The 13,795-nt window shown below is 40.8% G+C and overlaps 1 protein-coding gene and 1 long non-coding RNA gene across 4 annotated transcripts in view; one reads left to right on the top strand and one right to left on the bottom strand.

Moving 5' to 3' along the window:
- Window positions 1-13,795, top strand: part of LOC117363805 — a 136,986-nt gene that overhangs the window by 32,386 nt on the left and 90,805 nt on the right. The window lies entirely within an intron of this gene.
- Window positions 7,685-13,795, bottom strand: part of HEATR5A (HEAT repeat containing 5A) — a 257,530-nt gene continuing 251,419 nt past the window's right edge. For both annotated transcript variants that reach the window (XM_033952160.1, XM_033952161.1), the window contains one exon: window positions 7,685-8,838. In XM_033952160.1, coding sequence (XP_033808051.1) covers window positions 8,531-8,838 — 308 coding nt within the window. In that variant the 3' untranslated portion in view covers window positions 7,685-8,530. The remainder of the gene's footprint in view (window positions 8,839-13,795) is intronic.

Genomic DNA, 13,795 nt, shown 5'->3' on the forward strand with positions numbered 1-13,795 from the left:
AAGGCTCATTCTCTGTCAGGGTGAGCCCACGTATCTTGGTATGACAAGCACATGCCACAAAAGAGGCTGCTGCAGCTGTTTTGATCCCTAAGACCAAAGCTTCAAACTGCCTTTTCAGTACCATATCCACTCTGCGATCCTGCATATCCTTTAATACTATGCCTCCCTCATTTGGCAGGGACATGTGCTTGGTTGCCTGAGCAACAAAGGAATCCACCTTAGGCTGAGCAAACATATGTTGACACTCCTGTGCCACAGGATATAGCTTAGTCATTGTCAGGATATAGCTTAGTCATTTAAGAAGCTGTCAAGAGCATCCCAGTGCTCTGTGACTAAAACACTCATATCAGGATGCCAAGGAAAAGATGTGGGCTGCACTCTCACTCTGCTCAGGTTAGAACACTGAGTGGAAGGAGCCTTTTGGGAGTCTAACTGCAACTCCTGCAGGGAGTCAGTAAAGAGCTCTAATAGCGCCAAATACTTGGACAGCTGCTCTACTGTGCTACCACTGCTTCCTGTATACTTGCTCCTGTTGGCGACCCTAAATCGCCCAGCAGGGAAAACTCACTCTGTGACAGCAAGGACATACAGACTGACTCCTTGCCTTCCGAATCCCTGTAAGAAAGATCCACCGGATCCTGATCAGCTTTTGCCAATGACCCTGAGGCAACTTGAGAGCCCAAGCGCCCTTGCATGACCCTGCTTTGCTGCCAGACCTCAGATGAGGATCCTGACTATCCAAATAAGCTCTCCACATCAAATTAAATTCAGGATAAAAGGCTTTACTAGTCAGTCCTGAGTCCCTTTAGGTAACTCCACTTTATGTCTCTTGGGCTCTATGGCTTCCACTCTCTTACGCTAAGGTATGCTGCTGTTCTGGGGCATCTTTTTCCCCTCAGATGATTAGTTCATCCTGCAGTACTCTGATCCAAAGTTTAATCCGAGAGAGGTTCACAATCCCTAACATGTTATTTTTTTTCAATTTATATATTTTTTTTAATGGCTGCTGTGTGCTCCTGCAAGTATTTTAGAAAAGGGCTGTATTGAGAGAGCTTTATCTAACCTACTACCAGAATTAAGCACATCCCAATGTGGACATTTCAGTTCCAATCTCTACATTCTACAGAGTAGCAAGCAAACAGCAAGAGTAGAGACACAAAAATGCTTCTCCTTGGGTAAAATATGCGAAGACAAAGTTTCAAGTGTGCAAGTGATTTATTAGTTAAATGTAAACAATGACCTTGACACCACACAGTGTCTTCTTCAGGAGAAGCACGTACAAATAGAAATGTTCATGCAACTGACCATCCGTACAGCTGGAGCGATATTTTTTTTTTTTGCGTTCACCTGAGGAAGACACCATGTAGTGTCAAAGTACTGGCTGTGTTGGGTCATTGTTTAATGTTACTAATAAATTACTTGCAGACTTGAGACTTTGTTTTTTTGTATTTTTTACCCAAGGAGAAGCATTTTTGTGTCCTTACTTTCGCTGTTTGCTTGTTGATACATTCATAGGGACTACTTTTCCTTTTTTTGCTTTATGAATTTGATTACAAATAATAGTTGTGCAAGTGGTAGCCTCATACAAGAGTATGCTGAAAAGTTCTCAGCTCAACATAAGAATTGCCGCTGCTGGGTCAGACCAGTGGTCCATCCTGCCCAGCAGTACGCTCACGCAGCGGCCCCCAGGTCAAAGACCAGTACTCTAAATGAGTCCAGCCTCACCTGCGTACGTTCCAGTTTAGCAGGAACTTGTCCAACTTTGTCTTGAAACTCTGGAGGGTGTTTTTCCCTATAACAGACTCTGGAAGAGCGTTCCAGTTTACCACCACTGGGTGAAGAAGAATTTCCTTACATTTGTATGGAATCTATTCCCTTTCAACTTTAGAGAATGCCCTCTCATTCTCCCTACCTTGGAAAGGGTGAACAGTCTGTCTTTATCTACTAAGTCTCTTCCCTTCAGTATTTTGAATGTTTCGATCGAGTCCCCTCTCAGTCTCTGCTTTTCAAAGGAGAAGAGGCCCAGTTTCTCCAATCTCTCACTGTTCGGCAACTCCTCCAGCCCCTTAACCATTTTAGTCGCTCTTCTCTGGACCCTTTTGAGTAGTACCGTGTCCTTCTTCATGTACGGCGACCAGTGCTGGATGCAGTATTCCAGGTGAGGGTGTACCATGGCCCGATACAGTGGCATGATAACCCTCTCTGATCTGAAAGGAATTATGTGGAGCCATGAAACTTACTATTCACCCCTAAGTTCAGAACACATCATATCTGAAGTTTCTGTAACCCTTCCAAAAAATACTCTGATGTCTGGTCACTGAAATACTGCTCTGCTGCTGCAATCATCTCTGAACCACTCAAAAATTGTAACCCTTTCAAACTTTTTTAAAAGTTTGGAAACAGAAAATAGTCAGATGGAGCAAGATCTGGTGAGTAGAGCGGATGGTTTATGCCAGTGTCCCACAAACTTTGTTGAGCTGTGGAACACTTAACATAGTGGCTGCGGCTCAAGGCATCCAGATGGGCCCTGAGCCACTAGTGGGGTGCTGGCAGGGAAGACACACAAAAATTTGGCACCAGCTCACTGAACATGCTGCAAAAGCAACTTGGAAGTGTCCACTCAACATAATTTCTTAGCATCATTTGGGCATCCACATGGCTGACAACTTCTGCATACCCATCTACTCATAGATTATACACCCAGGCACATTCCTTGGATATCTGTAGTGTCTCAGCAATTGTTCTAGCTGATATTTGCTGATCTGCCAAAATCAGGTCATGGACACAGTCAATACTTTCAGGAGTTGACACCATGTGAGCCCTCCCAGACCTTGCTGCATCTTTGGTCTTGAAATCTCCACTCTGAACGTTTGCACACTATTTCTTCACGGTGGAGCATGATGGGCATTTGTCACTCGATGTTTACTCCTTTGGAGTATGCAATTTATAATTGGATATTTTAGAGTTTAAAACTTGATTGGAACCTTTACTAACTACGTATGCTTAGTAATGAATGAAATGATGTCATGAAATTAGTAAATTGGCCTGCAGTCTATGGCTCAGGGAGACTCTTGGTTCAGATTTTGCCAGTTAGCAGATCACTAAGAGCTCCATAAGGTCTCATTGTTTTAACCTGAATTTGTGTGTCTGGTTGTTATTTAGTCTCCCTCGGAGTAATCACAGGTAGCCTGGATATTGCATTTTTTGAGAGATTAGTGAGATAACTGCTTATAAAAAAAAACCAGAACAGTAAAATCTGAGAAAAGCAAAAAAAAAAAAAAAAGGAAAAATGGACCTATTAGAAGTTTAGTGTGGCATCAATAATGAAGTTACTTATTAAATGTACTTTCTGATGGTCTAATAAAATTTAAGCTGTTATGTGTGCAATTTGCATCTTGTTGTATGCTTTCCTATTGAATGTTTCTGGGGTTAAAACATATTGGAATACTTTTATTCTATGCATAACGTAATTTGATAAATGGGTCAAATAACAAAACAAAATTATAAATGAAGAAATTAGCTTTATTTTCTTATGTAAGTTAGAAAAGTGCACTTTAATTTTAGAATTTTGGTCCATTAACTGTATAATTGTACAATAAGATTTATATACAAAATGTATAATTAACAAAATACAGTACAGTAAATACTTCCTAAGCCAAAGTGTGTTTCTCTGGGCTCCCTTTTTACAAAAGGAACACTCTCCCTCCACTTTACAGTTTTCAGTTTATATGAAGTAATACTTGTATAAAAAGAAGAAAAAAGGCAACATGTCATTTAATAAAATTAGAAAATTCAGCCATTGTGATTTAAAGACCTAGTATGAAAATATGTTGCTTGTTAAAGCTTTTTGTCTTTGTATTTCTCAATTTATGCACATACACTGTCAAAATTGGCATTAACCTTAACTCGTTAATCCGGTGGCTATAGATTAGAGAACACGATGATTACATACATAGGGGAAAATTCTGTAAATAGTGTCTAAATAGAGGGGCACCTATATTATAGGTGCCTATCTCTTCTCAATCACACTTAGGTGTGATTCTATAATAGGAGCCTAACTTATAACTTAGGTGTCTGTAATGTAGGCCAGGGGTTCAAAGGCCTAGGTTATAGGCGCCTAAGCCCTTTAGAGCATCATGCCTAGTGGCATCTAAGTCCTACCCCCCTATACAAGCCTACTTTGGAGTTAGGTGCCATGTAATAGGCGCCTGTCTTTGGTAGAATTGCACCTAAGATAGGCACCTAACTTTCGGCACTTCTTATAGAATTTCTCCTGTATTGACCTGTATGATGAAGAGAGAGGAAGCACAACGGAAAACGTTTTTAAAACATGACATACCTAATAATAATCATCTTAACGTGAAATGTAATCATAATAAAGCAGTTCCTCATACATCTTAATGTTGTATTGTTAAGGCAGTGCCCTTTATGATGCTCATAATACTTATGGAAAGGTTCTCAAGATGCCCTTCACATTGGGGACTTCCGTGCACAAGACTTGAACGTATTTCATTATTAAGTAGTATGTGATAGCAAACAACTTTACCACATGTCTTTTTTTCCTGTATGGTGAATGGTTCTCCCATCATGCTTCTGAGTACACAAAAGAATGAAGTATGTCAGGATCCATGCAATAATCATCTTACTGGGACAGACCGAAGGTCCATCAAGCCCAGTATCCTGTTTCCAACAGTGGCTAACTCAGGTCCCAATTACCTAGCTAGATCCCAAACGATAACATCAAGTTTTGAAGCAAATCCCTACTGGACCATTTTTGCTATCATCAATTCAAAAAGAGCCTTCTACTCTCAAACAGACCAGGACTACATTTAAGATATTTTTACTGTCTGTGCCTTTCCATGTAGCTAAACTTGTAGCACAGAACTCTGAATCGTGCGAGATCTTCAAATCAAAATCCCAGCTTTGCCACAGATTCTATATGTGGTGCACAAAATTGTGTGCGCACACAAATTGAGTAAGAAACCAATCAGTGCTAATTGAGCACTAGTAATTATAGGTGCTAATTGGCAATTGTCAAAATTTATGCACCCATCTTGCTATGCAGTATTCTATAAAGAATGACCTCCTTCTGGACACCCTTAAAATGCCTTCTATCAAGAAATGTTCTTGTACAGACCCTCTGAAATGCCACCACGTGTTCAATATCTTTTCATAACACCTGGATTTACACATTGAATCCTCACCGGGTTACTCCTAATATTCTTTATGTGTGTTTTTTTATATATAACTTCAACCTTCAGTGTATAAAGTTATAAAGTTAATAAAGCATAATTGCTACTGTACTTAACTTACCACCACCACTGAAAGTTAAGTACAGTAGCAATATTGCTTTATTAACTTTATAACTTTATTAACTTTATACACTGAAGGTTGAAGTTATATATAAAAAAACACACATAAAGAATAATATTAGGAGTGACCCGGTGAGGATTCAATGTGTAAATCCAGGTGTTAAGAAAAGATATTGAACACGTGGTGGCACTGGTGGCCATTTCAGAGGGTCTGTACAAGAACATTTCTTGATAGAAGGTGTTTTAAGGGTGTCCAGAAGGAGGTCATCCTTTAATACATGTTTAGACTTATACCTTCTATATCAACATCGATCTTTAAACCAAGTCATCAATTTAGTATTCTATAAAGATACATATGTAAACTGTTGTGCATGGATCAAAAAAAAAAAAGGGCTTGGCCATGGAAGGAATATGAGTGGGTCATGGCCATGTGCGCAGTGTTAGAGAATAGACCAGATCCATGTCTAATTGAGGTGCTGAGATTTACACCAGGTTTCAGTTGGTGCAAATTCTTGTACCTAAAAGTTATAGTGTTAGGCACTATTATATAAATGACACCCCACTCAGAGTGCTTAGCGTTCATTTTTTTGGGTACCATTTATAGAATTGAATCCTCTGTGATACTGGACAGGCTGTTATCTAGTCTTGCTATATTCTAATTGGGTAGACACAAAAATAATACTCTTTCACTGCCTTCCACCCCTTGCTTGTTTAGAAGTTATCATGGCATCCTAAATCCAGAAATTGGCTGGTAGATCATGTGTCACAGATGTGATTGTGTGGTAATGTTTGGATGGTAGACACTACATATAAAATCAAGTCACTTTCACGACCAACTTAATATAAACATGCCTCTCTAAATAACAGGAAGATATTCAAAGGCAGTTATGAATGTGCTGGTATATGACATATGTTAAAATATATATAAATGTTAAAAATATATAGCTATTGGACTATTTAAATTGCTAAATGGCCCTACACTATCTATATACTTGTAAACTGTGTTTGGTATGGGGTGGGCTGAGGTTGGACTAAAAAATTATCTGGATAGCTGTGATATTTACTATCTAGATAATTTATATGTTTGGTTTAAGTCTGTTCAATAGCATGCTTAACCTAAACAGTACTACATAGCACAATGAGAACAATATCTGTATATTCAGTGAAGCACCGGCACTTAAGATGGTCATCGCATTGGCCAGAAATCCAGCCCACAGAAGCTTCCCTGAATATATCTTTGATTTTTTTTTCAGTGCAGATTGGGGTGCATCAGGGGTTCTACTTCGTCTGCCTTTCTTTTTAATATTTATATGTCTTCATTAATGTTTTCCAGGAACTGAATGTGAATTACAGAATGTATGTGGGCGATATGCATTTTTTTCCTGCAGTACAAGCATTAGGTGAAGATTAATGTTGAATTTAGCAAAAAAGAAAATAGATTAGTGTTGAATTTAGTAGTGATGGTGAGAAATATAGCAGATTTGATTGGGAGGTGTTTCTTGTATACAGGGTGAGCAGTCTGTTCCAGTGAAAACACAGATTAATCTGGGTGTTATTATTGACTCCCAGTTGTCCTTTCAAGAACAAATTGGCTAAGTTGTAAAATCTTTTTTTCAATTACAGATAATTAGCAAATTGAAGCCCTTATTGAGTCCTCGTGATTTTAGAATTGTGATGCAAAGTTTCCAGGCTGGATTATTGAAATGCGTTATACTTAAGGGTAGCTAAGTCACATTGTCAGGCCTTACAAATAACTCAAAACTCAGCAGCACAAATGATCAAGGATGTAAATAGGTATGAGCATGTAATGCTGCTGCTTAAGTGGCTACATTGGTAGTCAGTGGCATATCAAATATAATATAGCTTGTTGACTTTGATTTATCAAATTTTACATTTGCTTATCACAGACAGTGCAGTTATATCATCCTTCACTGAGATCTGAGAATAAGGGTGTCTTTACATGGATAAACAGCATGGCAAAAGCGAGGTTGGGGTGATGAGGTGTGGTGCAAATAATCCTTTAAAGTGAGAACATGAGTCTCGGTCCCATTGACTACTACATGCTCTTTTGTCTAGCCACTTGGCTTTTTAGGATATCCAGAATGAATATGCATGAGATAAATTTCCATATAATGGAAGCTTCCTGTACATAAATCATGTATATGCATTGGGGTAATCCTGAAGATTCAACACGCTAGATGTGCTTCCAGCAGAAGGTTAAGAAGTATTGTTTTAAACTGTGCTTGCTATAACATCTCAACAATATAATTTTAAGATTTAAAAACCACAAACCCACTTCATATATTCTTTTAGCAGTACATTATATCATAGTTGGGTTAAGAGAACAGTTGTTGATTATGATCACTGTATGCTATAGTAACATCTAAAATAATTATTTATTCCATTATTTGTCCATCTATGTCTGGATATAAAATTCATCTAATTTATAAGATCATTGAAATTTTAACCAAGATTAAGTACATAAAATGTTAATTTTTACAGGCAGTCTCTAGAAATACAAATATGGGCCAGCAGTTTTTAGAAATGGAACTGCTCACAGCTTTTACAGAGAAGTTCAGATTTCTCTTACTTGGCCATGATCTGGTGTGTTAAGTAGCTTATTAAGTAGTTTATTATTTTTATTTCAATTTTTTGGGGTGATGTTTGCCATAGGGCTTTTTTATGGCCAATCCAAGAGAAGGGGAAGATTGGGGAAACTAGAGGAAACACATTTTTTGTATAGGGGGAGTTGGGGAAGGATGATTTAGGCCTGCTATTGCACCTATTGCTATTGCTAACTAAGTCCTTCTTTTACAAAAGCCGGCAGTGCGAGCCGGTGCAGTAAATGCTATGACACTCATAGGAACTGAATGGGCGTTGGAGCATTTATTGTGCAGCACTCGGCTGTGTGGCATAAAAAAGTTAGTTGGTTAAGGGGTTCATTTTCAAAGCACTTAGATACACAAAGTACCATAGTCTTAAGTGTTTTGAAAATGAGCCCCTAAATCTTTTGAATACTGACTTCAAAGTGACCTGTGAATAATCAGGACGATGAAACAGAGTCTTTAAAATAGATCATATAATACTTTGAAGGACAATTAGCCCTGCTGGTTTAAAAGCATTTTGAGTTCTGCTTTGAACTTGTGAGATGTATTAGCTTGTCTGGCTGTTTGCAGAGCCCAATCAAAGTGCTTGTAATACAAAAATTAGAAAAGTAATTACAGAAAGTTGGTTTTGAGCTGAATACTTGGAGATGGTTTGCCAGAAGGCTTTGCAGGTTTTGGTGTAGCCTGGGCTTTGATGCTTTCCTGATTGCCCTTTACAGCTGCCTCAAGCCTGGCTTTCATCGTTGGACATGAGGCCATAAGCTGCTTAAAGACGGATGAGTACTGAGGGCCTATCTGCATCAAATGCTGTAATGCAAATTCATGTAGATTCCTCGTGGCATTTGTGGCCGTTCCCAAGGCATTCTCATCCAAGAGAAATGAGACGAGGATGGGCAGGAGTAGGGCTACCATCTCAGCTCCTGTAAAATTCAGAACACACATTATCAAGGTTTATATTGGGCACTGCCAAAAAAACCCATTTTTGAACAGCTAATAGGGACTAGACTGAATATCCAAAAAGCTGAAGCAAAGTTTTAATTCTTACAGCTTTGACTATCAGCTGCAAATATTCTGCCCAATATTTAGCTGGATGCAGTCATGCCCATACTCTATAAACAGTGCCCTATTTAGGCGCTGCTAAGCATCCTAACTGCAGCTGCCTAGCGATGCCTAAGTTCGGGATCTGCGCTTAATTTTCATTTTTTAATTGGCTTAATCGGCATGGTAATTGATCACTGCCGGTTTTCAAACAATCAAAAAAACCCCAACAACAACATTAATTAATTTAGGAGTTTGGCACTGAACTCTAAGGATGCCTAGTGACGCTTAAGTGGAGGCACCCTCCCATTCCTAAGGATGCCTAATAACACCTACAGTATGTTAAAAATTAGGCATGGTTATGAGAAAACCATAGGCATGATTGACTTATGCATCCTTAAGCATCTGACATAGGCGCTGCCAAATTAGTTGAGTGAAAAGCTGGCTTAATGGAGTGGGGCCTATGTCTAGGATACCTAGCAACACCAAAGTTTGCTTAGGTGGTGCTAGGCACGATTCTATAAATGACACCGTTTTTTAAAAATTGACAACTGTGCCTAGTGGCGCCTATAGGATAGATGCTGCTTGGCACCATTTATAGAATCTTATCCTCTGTGTTTTCTTAGCTCTGAATATTCAGTGCTAGGCCACATACAGGCACCAGCACTGAATATACAGAGCCAATTGTCCCACTAATAGCTGCCGAAGCTTATGCTGGTTCTGGTCAATATTCAGCCAGGGCTCACATAAGACAGTTATACGGATCCCAGCTGAATATCTGAATAACTTTTGAACTGCTACTTTAGCCATTTGAGCCCCTTCCTTCCATTCCCCCTCTCCCCAGCCCGTAACATCAAGAACCCCCTTTCATCTTTCCTGAAACATCTTTCCAATCCCCCTCTAGTCTTGATAGCCCCCACCTTAGGCCCACCTCTGATCTACGGTGGGTCAGTGGAGGCAAAAAGGCAAGGAACGAATCCCAATTACTTCTTTTCTTAGCTGGGGGGAAGGGGTTCAAAGGGCTACAGGAGTAGTTAAAAAGTTATGTGGGTGCTGACTGATATTCAATGCCCTCATAGCTAACTGGTCAAATTAAGGATAGCTTTCTGAGTTGCCAGCATTTCTCCAACACTGCCCCCGTACCACCCCTGACCTTCTCATTTTCTACATGGGTAGTCAGAGCTGAAATTCAGCGGCCCTGCCTGGTTAATATCAGGCACAAATAAACAACTTCTGCATTCACTGTCCTAACAACGCTTTTGTGTCTCAAACAAAGTTTTCTTTTATTATTATTATTATTCTTTATTCTTATATACCGCCATACCCAGTGAGTTCTAGGCGGTTTACATCAATTAGCAAATGATCTGCATTGACAAGCAGATTTACAACAAAATTAGAAGCAGATTTACAGCAAATTACAAGCAGATTTACGATAAATTACAACGATTTACAGCAGTCAGCAGTGAAATTACAGCGATTTACAACTGTCTGCAATGAGGGGAAGATTTACAACAATATAACAGAAATTGCAGGTTTGATCGAACTAGATAAGGGAAGTAGAGAGTGGGGAAGGGAGGGTCTGGTGAAGGAGGAAGGGGGCAGGGGTGGGGCAAGTGTTATGTAGGGTGAATGGAATATTAAGGGTCGTGTTTGCTGAATAGGTAAGTTTTTAGTAGTTTTCTGAAGGCAAGGTAAGTGGGGGCCTCGAGTATCATCTGGGCTAGCCATGGGTTCGACTTGGCTGCTTGGAAGGCGAAAGTTCTATCGAGGAATCTTTTGAGAGGACAGTGTTTTGGCGAAGGGAAGGCGAACAGTTGAATTCTGCGTGATGTCCTGTTGTTGCAATAAAGGTTAAAGTGGGTATTTATGTAACTTGGAGAAGAGCCGTTAACCGATTTGTAGCAGAAGCATGCAAATTTAAAAAGAACTCTAGATTCAAATGATAGCCAGTGTAGTTGGTGATAGAAAGGGGTGACATGTTCCCATTTCTTTAGGCCAAAGATGAGGCGCACTGCGGTATTTTGGATTATTTTTAGTCTCCTGGTAGTTTTCTTTGTGGCGTTAAGGAAGATGATATTGCAGTAGTCGAGAATGCTGAGGATGGAGGATTGTACAAGTAGGCGGAATGCAGTGTCATTGAAGTATTTTTTTATGGTGCGAAGTTTCCAAAGTACCGAGAAGCTTTTCCTAACAATGAGGTCGGTATGGTTATTTAGGGATAGGTTTTTGTCCAGCGTGACTCCCAGAATTTTTATGGTCGGATCGAAGGGGAAGGTCATTCCTTTTAGTTGAATTGTGGTTTCCTTGATTTTATCTTTGGGGGAGGCTAGGAAAAATTTTGATTTGATGGGGTTTAATTTCAGTCTGAATAAAAACATCCAGAGTTCTATCTGGTTGAGAATGTTTGTGATGTGGTCGAGTAGTTTTTGTGAAAAGTTGGTTAGTGGGATGGCTATTGTGATATTGTCTGCATAAATGAAGAATTTGAGATTTAGGTTGTGTAAAAGTTTACCTAGGGAGGCTAGGTATATGTTGAATAGGATGGGGGATAGGGGGGAGCCCTGCGGGACCCCACAGGTGTTGTCCCAGCAGTAAGAGAAAGAGTTATTCTTGAGTACCTTGTATGATCTATTTTGTAGGAACCTCTGAAACCAATTGAGGACCTGGTCTGAGATGCCAATGTGAGCTAGGCATTCAAGGAGAATGGTGTGGTCGACCAGGTCAAAAGCACTGCTCAGGTCGAGTTGTATGATCAGGGCACTTGAGCCCTGACTGAAGAGCGTGTGGAGGTGGTCGAGAAGGGAGGCTATGATGGTTTCAGTACTGTGGTCCGTGCGAAATCCTGATTGGTTGTCACATAGAATGTTGAATTTTTCAAGGTATGCGGAAAGTTCCGCCTTTACCAACCCTTCCGCTATTTTGGTAAATAGGGGGATGCTGGCGATCGGCCTATAATTAGATGGGGAGTTAGGTGGTTCTTTCTCAGTTTTTAAAATTGGGGTAATCATTATATGACCTTGCTCCGACGGGAAGTTTCCTTTGGATAGTAGGTAATTAACCCATGTCATCATTTTTGCTTTAAAATGGGGAGGGGGGCAGTTTTCATGATATTTGGTGGGCATGTGTCCAGATGGCAGTAAGAGTGAGTATACTTGTTGTAGTAAGTATTGAAGGTTTGCCAATCGGTTAATGCGAATTGTTTCCAGCTAAGGTCGACTCTGGCTCCAAGATCTGGGTTTGATAGATTCATGTCTGTGAGGATGGGGAAGAGCTTGAGGGGGTTGGGGCTGGCGGGTAGTGTTGTTCTTAATTTTTGGATCTTGGTATTGAAGAAGTCGGCAAGGGTGTTGGCGGTTAAGGTGGATTCTTCGTGTAGGTTTGTGCAGGTTTCTATGTTGTATAGAACATAAGAACATAAGAACATAAGAAGTTGCCTCCGCTGAGGCAGACCAGAGGTCCATCTCGCCCAGCGGTCCGCTCCCGCGGCGGCCCATCAGGCCCATTGCCTGAGCAATGGTCCCAGACTATCCCTATAACCTACCGCTACTCTTATCTGTACCCTTCAATTCCTTTATCCTCTAGGAACCTATCCAAACCTTCTTTGAAGCCTTGTAACGTGCTCCGGCCTATCACAGCCTCCGGGAGCGCGTTCCATGTGTCCACCACCCTCTGGGTGAAAAAGAACTTTCTGGCATTTGTTTTAAACCTGTCTCCTTTTAATTTTTCCGAGTGCCCCCTTGTACTTGTGGTTCCCCGTAATCTGAAAAATCTGTCCCTGTCTACTTTTTCTATACCCTTCAGGATCTTGAAGGTTTCTATCATGTCTCCTCTAAGTCTCCGCTTTTCCAGGGAGAACAGCCCCAGCTTTTTCAGTCTGTCAGTATATGAGAGGTTTTCCATACCTCTTATCAGTTTAGTTGCTCTTCTCTGGACTCCCTCAAGTACCGCCATGTCCTTTTTGAGGTACGGCGACCAATATTGGACACAGTACTCCAGATGCGGTCGCACCATTGCACGATACAGTGGCAGGATGACCTCCTTTGTCCTGGTCGTGATACCCTTCTTAATGATACCCAACATTTTGTTTGCTTTTCTTGAGGCTGTGGCGCACTGTGCCGACGCCTTTAAAGACGTGTCCACCATCACTCCCAGGTCTCTTTCAAGGTTACTTACCCCTAGCAGTGATCCTCCCATTTTGTAGCTGAACATCGGGTTCTTTTTCCCTACATGCATGACCTTGCATTTCCCTACATTAAAGTTCATTTGCCATTTTTTGGCCCATTCTTCTAGCGTCGTTAGGTCCCTTTGCAGATCTTCGCAGTCTTCCATGGTTTCAACCCTGCGGTAGAGTTTGGTGTCATCCGCAAATTTAATAACTTCGCAATTTGTTCCCGCCTCCAGGTCATTAATAAATATATTGAACAGGAGCGGTCCCAGCACCGACCCCTGCGGAACTCCGCTCGTGACCCCATGCCAGTCTGAGTAATGGCCCTTCACTCCAACCCTCTGTTTCCTGTCTGCCAGCCAGTTTTTGATCCATCGGTGGACCTCCCCTTGCACCCCGTGTCTCCACAGTTTTTTAAGCAATCTTTCGTGCGGTACCTTGTCAAAGGCTTTTTGAAAGTCAAGGTAAATGATGTCAATGGATTCTCCTTTATCCACCTGTCTATTTACTCCCTCAAAGAAGTACAATAAGTTTGTGAGGCATGACCTACCCTTGCAGAAGCCGTGCTGGCTCGTCTTTAGCTGTCCATTGTTTTCTATGTGTTCACAGATACTGTCCTTAATCAGTGCTTCCATCATTTTTCCCGGGACCGAGGTCAAGCTCACCGGCCTGTA

This window comes from Geotrypetes seraphini, chromosome 7, assembly GCF_902459505.1.
Source record: "Geotrypetes seraphini chromosome 7, aGeoSer1.1, whole genome shotgun sequence".
Taxonomy (NCBI): domain Eukaryota; kingdom Metazoa; phylum Chordata; class Amphibia; order Gymnophiona; family Dermophiidae; genus Geotrypetes; species Geotrypetes seraphini.